Source organism: Engystomops pustulosus, chromosome 6 (assembly GCF_040894005.1).
Source record: "Engystomops pustulosus chromosome 6, aEngPut4.maternal, whole genome shotgun sequence".
In the NCBI taxonomy this organism is placed as follows: domain Eukaryota; kingdom Metazoa; phylum Chordata; class Amphibia; order Anura; family Leptodactylidae; genus Engystomops; species Engystomops pustulosus.
Window position 1 is genome coordinate 53,009,701 of NC_092416.1, and position 12,500 is coordinate 53,022,200.

General features: G+C 41.6%; 1 protein-coding gene across 2 annotated transcripts; it reads left to right on the forward strand.

The window, feature by feature from the left end:
- On the forward strand, positions 1 to 12,143 carry LOC140065690 (claudin-16-like). Of its 2 annotated transcripts, none has more exons than XM_072113266.1 (6): positions 1 to 218; positions 4,621 to 4,750; positions 9,836 to 9,938; positions 10,450 to 10,614; positions 11,312 to 11,503; positions 11,859 to 12,143. In XM_072113266.1, the coding sequence occupies exons 1-6, from the start codon at positions 193 to 195 to the stop codon at positions 11,948 to 11,950; spliced, it is 708 nt and encodes a 235-aa protein (XP_071969367.1). In that variant the 5' UTR covers positions 1 to 192; the 3' UTR covers positions 11,951 to 12,143. The 2 variants fall into 2 exon arrangements, with proteins under 2 accessions (XP_071969367.1, XP_071969368.1); XM_072113267.1 differs by having other exon boundaries at positions 4,629 to 4,750.
- The last annotated feature ends 357 nt before the right edge of the window (positions 12,144 to 12,500 follow it).

Genomic DNA, 12,500 nt, shown 5'->3' on the forward strand with positions numbered 1-12,500 from the left:
CCCTTCCAATGCTACACTTTCTCGCTCTTTCCAATACTGGAAGTTGACTTGGAGCCTTGACTGGCTTGAACAGATCACTTCGTTTTACGCTTTTGATCACTTCACTTTTTGAAACAAAGTAAACTACTACAGGTCTGTAACTCCTGCAAGGTGAAAGGATTCGGATATTGTCACCCGCATGGAACAACAGCCATGAGTCCTGGGAGCAGAAAGTGGAGGTAAACTTACACAACTCATATGTTTTGTGCACACACCCCACCCCATCTGATGCCTGATCAGTATATTATATATAATTCTGTATTCTTTCTTTTATCTATCTAGATTAACATGCTACAAATAATCATAAAACTACATCTGAACTCAGTCTGTTGTTTCTAGCTTATTGTACATGTGATCAGGTAGAAATATTATATATATGTATAAATGTATATAAATTATATATTTTCACCAAGTACAGACAAGACAGAATCTTACCAAAGGGGGTATTTGTATGAAATATTTTTGTAACCGAGAATGAGCATTAGGCTAAGATTAATAGAAACTGATTTGGGGTAATTAGCATGAAAGTGCGGCGGAAGAGCTAAAATATGCAAATTACAAAAGTTACCTTGGGATTTTAGCTCATTTCCATTCTTTTGTTTCTGTGCAAGGAAAATGTCTCTGAATTTTAATCATTATAGTGATTAAAATCCGTCCCCAGAGAAACAGAAGATGCTCCGAATCCAAACAACATTTGTTATTTTACATTTGTTAGATTTTTTATCCTTTGACTTTTGACTATTCTCTGCTACCGGTAGTAGTTTGTTATTACCATTATTGTTAATTTATTTGGTTGATCATTCAAAGAACCTTTAATGAACCTTGTCTTGTATAATGGGAATTCTAGGGATCTTTTCCTTTACTTTACATCATGTGAGCAATGATGGTGTTATAAGAGTATCAGAGAGTACAAAGTACAAAATCCCTGCTGTTGTCGGCAGATACCAGGAGCCTCAGTACTGTGCCAAAAATTTGAAAATGCCCTCACAGTCACCAGGACAGCCCATCTACTATCACAGATATTTGATGCAGTTTTATTGCAGTTGCATGTTGTATGTATATGTAGTAGACTCACAGACGTCAATAGTCCATAAGTCTCTTATTATGACAGGGTCTCAAGAAATTAAACATTTGAAGCATTTATTCAAATAGTTTTTTCAACAATTCAACCATTTGCAGTGAAAACATTAAAGATCTAAGTTTATGCCCATACTCTATGGGTCACATTTACTATGGGTCACGTTTTTCCGCCGGGTTTCCCGAATTTTTTCCGATTCGCGCCGCATTGCCCCGGGATTTTGGTGCACGTGAACGTATTGTGGGGCATCGGTGCCGGCTTTCACGCAACAGAAATCGGGGGTCGTGGCCGTCGGAAAACCAGACGGATTCGGAAAAAAGCGCGGAATTTAAAAAAAAAAAATGTGTTGCAAAAATAGCACTCACATACACCGAGACGAAGAAGGTGAATTACGGCGGACTTCAGCGCAGCAGCAACACCTAGTGAACATCGGGCACACAACCTTAGTGAATCCCGGCAGAACCCGAATCAGCGTCGGAGAACGCGCCGCTGGATCGCGACTGGACCGGGTAAGTAAATGTGCCCCTATATCTTCAATGTCTGCTGGATTTATGCCGTCCATACTTTAAAACCAAATGATGGAACATATGCAACATCTCCCCTGATTTGTATGAACCCTGCCCTTTTAATTTTGGGGACAATCTTGCAGGAATGAGCATAGCCGGAAACAAGGGCAACTTTTAAGTGTTATAAACTTTTTATCAAACTTTGCAAAAATCAATAGAATATGTGAATAAAAGAAACTTTGAAATGTTTCTTATCAGAGTAAAGTGATTCTTTTTCCACTTACTCTGGCACTTATCCTCCCGCCTCCCCTGAATTGTGTCATGCTAAGAAGAACAGAATCTTACTGAGGTGTTAGATTAAATAGAAATTTATGAAAAGGGAACAGGAGGAGTAAGTTATTGCAGATTATAGCAAGAATATAGGAATATGAAGACAACAAGCTACATAAACAGTACAACTCCCCATGTACATAAATTGGCCTACTGCTTTCTGCAACATGTGTTGAAAATTTAGATATGCTTTAGACCCCAATAAAACCTACATCCCATGTGATATTTTAACTATTGATAGATGGTCGAATGGCACCACCAGGAACCAGGCCTGGGTGTGACATCTACACCAATAATGTTTATGCCACTATGTCACCATTTATTTTTTTATACATATACCTAAAACCTATCTCCCTCAATTGCTCATTTGGTTTCATCCAAGGCCAATGAAGCTCTTTGACACTTGCTACATAATATGCTGGCTACAAAATGAAAGCACAGTGATAACATTAGAAGTCACAGTCTATGAATATGTGCATCTTTGGACTCTCTCCAGTCAACTGAGTAGCAATGACAGAAACAGAGCATGATTTAATTACATTGAAACAAACAATCCTCTCAGTAAAATCCCAACTAAGGAACAATATGATCATTTTTCTATCATAAACCATTGTGAATGACAAAATTCATGTATTCAGAAAACCATCAAGTGATAATTATTCAGAAGACTCTTGTACCATTATTGAAAATAAATCTACAGGATTTCTGGGTAACATTTCTCAGGGTCTTTGGTCACAAGGTTACAAGAGCTTGGGGCCATTAATTACGGAAACCTCTAAAAGTCTTGGGCCAATTAAAGGGCTGTTTTTGGTAAATAATGAGAATGTGTCTTGGAATTATAGCTCATTGAGGTTGTTACTGAGAACAGTTCTAAAATGTTCAAGTTTTTATTTAAAAATGTTCTAAAACACTTGAGGTACTGTGACAAAACTTCTAGGAAATTTTGGATAGATTATAGGGAGAGTTCCTTGGATTATGGGTCAAGTCATGTGGGTAATTTTCTAGGATAGGTCTGGGAGTCCCAGGTCATTTGTAAGAGAAAATCTTAGTTATTGATGAGATAATTTTTAGTGGTGTTAAGTTATTACATAGGACAATTCTAGATTCTGGGTATGAGATGATTTCAGGTGTCCACAAAAGGCAAGTGTCCATAGTACTCAGATCCAGAAACAGTTTGGTTTAGCATTAGATACTATTGTCAGAAAATCATTGATGGTCATAATGGTGGTGGTTAACCTGTATTAACTTGAAGTAATCTATCTCTAGTGATGGTCAGAGGAGCTAGACCTGGGGCATCAAGCCATGGGCTTCAAATTTTTTAAGTGAATTTCGCTTATAATAAACAAATTTATCCAGCAATATTAAGAGATTGGCCCTGGTAAAAAATTCTGAGACTTGTGAGACTCTTTCCAATGGAGGGCGATACGTTTCTTGGTCTGATTAATCAGGTTTATAACATCTTGCAGTATCAGCGTAGCCTGGGACAGTTCCACATCAAGTGGGCTAATACTCCTTCAATGTGACCCTACACTGAATTATGCCTTTCAATGCCCAATTGTGGCCACTTTCTAACCATGTGCAGTGAAAGGAGCCAGCTAATAATACACGTACTAAATAATGCCCCCCCCCCACACACACACACACTGATTAATTCTCCCACACTAAATAAGTATCACCAGGAAGTAACATCCTCAAAGCCCTTAGTAGTGCTCATCACAACCTCCAGTAAGTAATTCTCCACACAGCCCCCGTATATAATGCCCCCCACAGCCCACAGTATATAATGTCCCCAAAGTCCCCAGTATATAATGTCCCCCACAGCTCCCAGTATATAATGTCCCTCACAGCCCCTAGTATATAATATCCCCCTGTGCAATGGATTTTCGCCACAGGGCCTCCCCAGCATGGTATGTCCTTTATACTTAAATCCCTTTATTGTGCTAAAAAAAATACTCAGCTGCCTTCCTCCTCCTCTAGCCAGTGTGTGGGATAAGAAGCGGTGCCATCATTATACCGCGTCTTCCGCTCCCAGCACCATGTTCGGATTATAGGGGGGGGTCACCTGGGGTGCAATTCGGGAGGTTCGCATGGCCGCTCGAATCGGCCACTATCTGTTTGGGTCTGAGCCTTGGGTCTCTATGGCAGAGCAAGGGAACAGTACGATCCCTGCTCTGCAATAGGCCCGGAGCGGCCAGGGGCCCCTACCACCCTTAATCTGTCCCTGCCCTGCACTGTAGTCAGCTGCTTGAAACTGGAGTTGCAGTGCAATGACGACACCTGTAGTGAAGGACAGAGATTACAGCTCCTTTCTCCACTGCAGTACTCACCTCTATCAGTGCCAGGAACAACAGACAGGGGTGAGAGTGGGGGGAGATGCCAGACAGCGGTACAAGTGTCATGCTCCTTTGGCCTAGCGATGCCCCTGGTCATTACAGTCATGTCAGGGAGGGGGGTCTCCTGTTTTATATGCCTGCTCGGGGGGTATCAAGTATTATGCTATGCTTTGGGGTCTCCATTATTAATATAGTCTACATTATTACATGTATGCTATGGGTGAGTTTCTATTATTATTAGTTCCTAAAGAGGCATTTATACTTTCCGTTTAATGTATTATTATAAGATGTACAACTTTTCCTTCAAGTGTAAAGAGTTGTTTCTGTTTTGGAGTCCTCCAGACTTAAGATTGACCGTGGTGCTACAGTTCATGGCTCTGTGCTTGGCTCTTGTGTCAACCGTGTTTTTGGTGGTGGCCACTTGGACTGACTGCTGGATGGTAAATGCAGACGACAGCTTGGAGGTAAGTAAACTAAAATTGTGTCATCTCAAAGGTCATGAAGGCATCCTCCTGCTCACAACACAGGGCAGTAAGAAGGTTACTTGTAAATAAAGCGGTAGAAGATAGGCCATAATGGCAAGTGATTGACCTGCAAGTTGTCTGTCTTCTACTAAAAAGAAAGGAGTGCCTGTATGCTCCTTGTTTTCCCAGGTGCTGGGTGCCAAGGAGGACACCAACAAGTAATTCTGCATGGCCAGAGTATATACACTAAATTGTCCCAGATGAAGGAAATGTAGCTATGATGTCTACTTGACCTTCTGTACAGGGTAGGGGGGTAAGAGTTCTCCTTACGGAGACGCTGCCACCTGCAAGGCAGACTTAATTGGCAATGTCTCTGTAAGTCTGCCTTGCAAGTCTGCCTTTAATTGGCAATGTCTTACTCCTTGAGCCTAGACAAAAGCCTCTCACTTAGCCAAACCAGTTCCCTACACTGTACTGAAGAGATGCAACCACGTCAAAACAGTTCTGTCTACAGATGGGAATGTGTCCCACCAGACATACATGGTGCTGTTGTGTCCAACTTTGGAGCTTAATGACTTTTACAAACAAATGTCTTAATGCTCTCTGATAAGATATTTTTACATGAATACAATAAAAAGATATAGCTGCAAAATTGCCATAGTTGTCACTGAAAGTAAATACAACCTAATATTGATGTCAAAGCAACTATTCCTGAAAGTACCGTCTTTGTATCTATGTTTTGGTTCAGTCAGCACAAAATGTCAAGTCACAAAAATGATTTCCCTATTCCTGGCAATACCATCATAACAGAATGGCACTTTGAGGACAACTAGTGTAATGATGTACTTTCTTGGCAGCGTTTTTTACGACATCATAAATCACAGCTCACAGCTCTCACTATCTTTGCTATAGTTTTCCAGACTTAAGATAAAATTCAGACAGTTCCGTCTATTGGAAATCCTCATTATCTTATACCGCTCCATTAAGCTGTATTCTACGTGACAGGCATGCCATTTCCTGTGCACTTGCATTGTTCTCTTAAGTTACTATGGGACTGATTTATGTCATTGAGGATATTTTTCTTTCCAGATCAAGGCAATAGAATACTAAATGGTAATTTCACTACACAAAATTGAGGACACGTAAAATAAAATGAAAGATCTTAGTGAACTTTAAAAGTCATATGACATCAAAAATCTAAGCTATATAGCATGAGTACACTAGTGATACCAATTGGAAGCCAAGGAACCAAATACATATTGGTTACAACTGTAGAAATCAGTAATCCTTCAATATATATTTTTGACAAAACAAGGACATATAAAACCAGTTGCATTTTTATAAAAAAAAATTGGCTACAATATCTTTATAAAGTTATAGTTGACTGAGATGATTCACGTTTAGAGGCTGCAGGGGTGGTGTCACTTGGTGCCATATGAAAGACAAGAATCTCATCTTTCAGATCACATCAGCATTACAGAACCAGAGATACAGGCAGTTAAAGACTTATACAGAATTATAGAACATGAAGATAGGGTCATTTGGAGTGATACTCCCGCTACAGCCTCTAACCTTGACTCATTGCATGTAAATATGACTCTTTTTGGGTCATTTCCACATTACTTTAGAGGACATTTTATACCCTTCCTGAGGACATGAGTAGTTAAATGGGGTGAACTCTGGTTTCTTTCAGTAATGACTATTAAAAAAAATACTGTGAACTAGTAGATCATATTCAATCCATTGTTTAAATCAACATCCAGACCATTGTGGCCACTATATTCTATTGCCTGAAAGACTCACAGCTTTTAATGTTCGTTGCATTTCTGTTAAAATATGAAAACATTTATTTTACATAGCACTAGCTGTAGCTCCCAGCGGTGCACAGGGTAGTAAATAACTGCTCATTGCTATAACAAAATAGAATAGGTTAACAAGAAATATTTTATATGTATCTATCTCCCTCTCTGACTGAGTGTCTTTCTGTCTCTGTTGCTGACTGTTTCTGTCTGTTTCTGTTTCTGAGTGTCTCTCACTGTGTCTGTTTGTCTCTCTGTATATGAGCTGTCTCTGTCTCCGTCTGTCTCTGTTTCTGTCTCTGTCTGTCTCTCTTACTGACTGTCTCTATCAGTGACAAAATCTGCCCATCTCTGTCTCTGCTGTCTCTGACTGTCTCTGACCGTTATTTTCTCTGTGTCTCTGACTGTCTCTGTTTCTGTCACTATCTGTGTCTATCTGTCTCTGACTGTCACTGTTACTGACTATCTCTATCAGTGACTCTGATCATCTCTGTCGCTGATGGCCTCTGTTTCTGATGGTCTCTGTCCCTGACTGTCTCTGCTGTCTCTGATTGTCCCTGTCTCTGACCGTTTCTGTCTCAGATTGTCTCTTAGTGTCTCTGTCTGTCTCCGACTGTCTCTGTTACTTACTCTCTCTGTCAGTGATGGTCTCTGTCCGTTATTGTCTGTGTGTCTCTGACTGTCTTTGTTTCTGTCACTATCTGTGTCTATCTGTCTCTGACTGTCTCTGTTACTGACCATCTCTATCAGTGACAGTCTCTGACCATCTCTGTCTCTGATGGTCTCTGGTTCTGATGGTCTCTGTCCCTGACTGTCTCTGCTGTCTCTGATTGTCCCTGTCTCTGACCGTTTCTGTCTCAGATTGACTCTTAGTGTCTCTGTCTGTCTCCGACTGTCTCTGTTACTTACTCTCTCTGTCAGTGATGGTCTCTGTCCGTTATTGTCTGTGTGTCTCTGACTGTCTTTGTTTCTGTCACTATCTGTGTCTATCTGTCTCTGACTGTCTCTGTTACTGACCATCTCTATCAGTGACAGTCTCTGACCATCTCTGTCTCTGATGGTCTCTGGTTCTGATGGTCTCTGGTTCTGATGGTCTCTGTCCCTGACTGTCTCTGCTGCACTGTCTCTGTCCCTGACTGTCTCTGAAGCACTCGTTGTAGTGCGAAACGTGTTGTCCAAAATATCTCTGAATAAAAGGAAACCTTTTACCCCTGAGGACCAGCGCCTTTCTGACGTTCCATTTTTACACATAGGGTGGTACAACCAGTGACCTACCCTCCAGCCCATTTGTCTCTGACTCCGATTTACTCTGATTGTCTCTGTTTGTCTCTCACTTTTTCTGTCGGTCTCTGACTGTCTTTGTCTGTCTCTGACTATCACTGTCTGTCTCTGACTCCGTTTTTTTATGATTGTCTTTGTCACTGTCTGTCTCTGACTATCTCTGTCTGTCTCTGACTGTATCTGTCTGTCTCTGACTATCTCTGTCTCTGACTCCCATTTTCTCTAACCGTCTCTGTCTCTGACAGTGACTTTGTCGATGTGGAGATTTATCAGAAGTGTCTGAGAGCAGAACTGTTCTAGTTGTCTATGGCAACCAATCAGAGCTAAATTTATAAACAGCTGTTTATAAAATTACAGCTGATCTCTGTGTCAGGCTTGCGGGTTGTGGATCCTCTGGGCCACTGCAGACGATGACTCAAGCCACTACCTGGGACCGGAGTCTAAGTGGTACCCGGTTTTCACCAGAGCCCGCCGCAAAGCGGGTTAGACAAGCTGCGGCGTGGTACCACCAGGTCGTTCCTCAGGCGTGACTTGTCTGCAGTGGCGGCCAAGGTTGAGGTACAGAAACAGCAGTAAATCTCGAGGTCACAGTCCAGGCACAGGGTCAGGGCAGGCGGCAAAGATGCATCGTCAGAGTCCAATCCGGGGTCAGCAATAGGAGGTCCAGGCAGAGGGGTACGGGAACACAGGACAGCAGCACGGAGGAACACGGGAACACAGAGGAGGTCAGGTAACACAGGAACACGGATGGACTCAGGAACGTAGGAGAGACAGGAACGCAGGAGACACTGGAATGCAGGAGACACTGGAACGCAGGAGATACTGGAACGCAGGAAGAGCTTTCTCTTAGGCTGTGAGGCACAAAGATCTGGCAGGGTGAGATGGGAGAGGCAGATATAAACAGCCTCATGGGAAATGGTCAGCGCCAATTAATGGCGCGCTGGCCCTTTAAATTCTCTAATGCTGCCGCGCGTGCGCCCTAAGACACGGGGACGTGCGCACACGGAGCGAGGCCAGGACTCGGGAGCGGGGAGAGGTATGGGGCGCTGGTATGGGAGGCATGGGTCGCGGGACCCCCCGTGACACTCTGATTGCTTTCCATTGGCAACTGGAACAGTTTCTGATAAATCTCCCACTATGTCTGTATCCCTACCCATATAACCTCACACATAAGAAGTCTTATACTCATTGCCTATAGTAACCAATCAAAGCCCAGAGCTCATATTAATGACCTGTGGCAAAACAGAAACCAATCACGGCTCAGCTTCTAACTGCCACAGCAACAGCAGCAGACAATGGCTCCTGTATATGGTGGTTAATAAGTGTAAATTGGAAAGAGAAGGATTAAAATTTCAGCCCCAAACCTAGTCTATGACGTTCCCTGTGTCACAGAGAGTGGCTGTGTAAAATTTGGTGATTGTAAATCTGACGGTGCAGATTCCTTTAGCGGACATACATACATACACACGCATACATCCAGCTTTATATATTAGATAAGGGAACAGTTGAAGGGGACTGGTCTATGTGACTGACCCTTTAGCAGAACTTTAATCAAGTTCTTTCATTGATAATGAGGATAAGCTGCAGAAATGGGGGAGATAACAAATGGTCTGTATATAGGCAGGGCTTTTTGACCATTACTATTAGTGAGACATCTGCCACCCATATCTGGTCCGTTCACATATGTGCATTCTTCTGCATGAATACCCATTTAGGTTGGCAGTGGCTGATCTCAATGAGATTACTAGACAGGACAGCTGGTCTATGTAAGAAAACATCTCCTCAATATTAACAAATTCCAAATGCAATTAATTCTGATAGGGTTCTAAACCTCAACAAACATGTGAATAGGATAAATAAAATGTTCCTCCGCAAACCTTTGCATTTTGAGTCACAAATCTGGAGGTTGCGTTGTTAAAATGCATAATGTATAACTTTCTGACAGAGATCTCTAAACCGCCTGTTATATATTTAGACTAAAAGCAAATCAAACTTTTTGTTTCAGGTCAGTCAAAAATGCAGAGGACTGTGGTGGGAATGTGTGACCAATACTCAAGATGGAGTCAAAACATGTGACCAGTATGACACCATATTGGCAGAACATCCACGTGAGCACTGACCGTAGTCTGTAACATTATAATACTCATCAAATTCTTCAAATAAAGAGCAAAATCAGGTCTAATTTATGACTAGGGACAGATTTGAGAGGACAGCACAGTGGGTAATAAGTTGAGTCATGCCCCACCACCTACATCAGTCCCGAGTTCTTGTTACCCCTCTTACCTCATACTGATTTCAACTTTTCCTCTTAACACGCCATTGTCTCTTGACCTCCCTGGGTTAGTTGACACTAAATGAAGACTACTTCTAGAGATGGTGATCAGGGTATTCCATTACACAAAAGGGTGTACGGGGTATAAAGCAGGGTTCAATTAGACAACACCATCATAAGTAGCCCTAACTGAAATCTTCCCAGTAGCACCTGGGTGTATTACAATTTGGTGGTAGTCATAAGAAGTAATTTGATTGAACATCATATAGGTCCTTAGATGAATTCTATCAGCAGCTATGAGTATGATCACAGTCCAATATTTGATTGCACTTTACTATTTTCCCTAGTGAAGATAGTCCTCGCCCGAGCCCTCATGATCACCGCTGACATCCTGGCCAGCTTTGCACTAATTATATTGGTGCTTGGAATGGATACTGTAAATGTTCTGAAGGAAGAACCTCATATTAAGCTGCGTATGTGTTACATGGCTGGATTCATATTTGGAATCGGTGGTAAGGGATTTTTTCTTTCTATGAGATAGATATATATATATATATATATATATATATATATATATGTGTTTTAATTAATGTACCTTATGTCTGCAACAAGCAAATAGTTGTATTGTACCAAAATGTTCTGTCTTCTTGGTGTGTCTTAAGGTGTCTTCATTGTCTCAACGATTCCCTACATCGTTGGTCGTACTCTTAGTGTTTCCAATGAGTTGGGTCTTCTCTTAAGGCTCTTTTTAGACTAACTGATTTTTCAGCCTGTGTGCTACCCGTACTATACCTCTTCAGTACGGGTAGCATACAGCCATATTCCCTTTAATGGGCAATACGGACAATGGCTGTATTGCCCACTGTACTGTAGGCGGTAGAGAGATAGAGCATTCTGTATCTTCCTCTGTACACACAGCCTGGCTGTATGGCTCCCTATGGAGAGGGGAGGGGTGAGGAGCGCTCACCCCTCCCCTTCTCCAGCTGGCAGTATGCTATGCCTGGGTCCAAGCCCGGACGTAGCATACATTTGTCTGAAAGGTGCCTGATACATATAGAATAAGACAGGGATTCAATGTGATCTTGTTTACCATGGTCCATAAGTATGAACAGCCAAGGTTTTGCCTTTTTATGTACTGCATTTCTTACTGAAGATTCAGATCAACTTTGTTTTCCCAACACAACTATTTTTGCCTATTATGTTTGGCAGGTATTCCAGGAATGGTTGGATCGGTGTGGTACGCAGTGGATGTCTATGTGGAGAGAGCCACCCTGGTGTTACAGAATGTGTTTTTGGGAATTCACTATGAATTTGGATGGTCTTGTTGGTTGGGAATGGCTGGATCCACTGGCTGCTTTCTGGCATCTATAGTTCTCACGTGCTGTCTTTACATATTCAGAGGTTTTTTACTATATATAATTTTTTTAAAATGTTTACTGCATGGGAAATGTTACGTGTACTTTTTAAATATCACTAAGTTTATATCACAAGTTCAGAAATATTCCAGTTACAAAACCACATCAGACTAATGGTTCCTGAATTTTGCAGATTAACGTTAACAAAGTCATCTCCTTCCCATTAGTAGTTCTTTCATTTGTAGGGAGAAATAGATGTTATAACACACTGCGGTAAGCTACTCTCCAGTGGCAATAGGCAATGCTCGTATTTGCAAGGCCTGTTAGATCAAAACTTTGCTGTGATTTTCCATTAGATAGACTCCTCAGATGTTGATATGTACATGTTTTTATTTCATTAGATATGGGATCATCCTCCAGGAACCAAAGATCTGTATACAAATATGGAAGAACTGCCACGGGGAAGATGTACGCCATGGACTGCAGAGTGTGACCTATCTCTATTATGACTATGCCAGTGCACATTGTTGCATCCAGTACCTGCTTAGTACCAGCTGTACAAGTGTGGACAATGGAAACATCTCTTCTTTGTATTCTTGTCTTCTAAAGAGACTTTTTCAGAAGAAAGTTCATTATACCCTATGTGATGAAGACGTCTTGAAACTTTGTTACGCATCAGAATAAATTGTGGATGATATTTCATTGTGCATATGATTCTTCATTAAACTACAGAGAAATGTTGTAGATAGACCTGGCAGATACCAGTGGGGAAGTTTAACCTCCCATAGGTAGTCACAGTCTGTTCTTGTGTAAATAATACCTAATAATGGAACACCTATCTGACTGGCCAAACAATGGAGACTGCAATCTGCCACCGATCTACTAAGCATACTTCCCAAAAGTTTGGACTATTATGTATGGTTTATAGTAATAGACTTCTCATATGGGAAAGTAAGTGACACCATAACCTCTTGGGCCCGGGTGCGATCGCAACCTCTGCACACCCTCAAGTTATGCCCCTGCTCCTTGCACATGGTCATGCT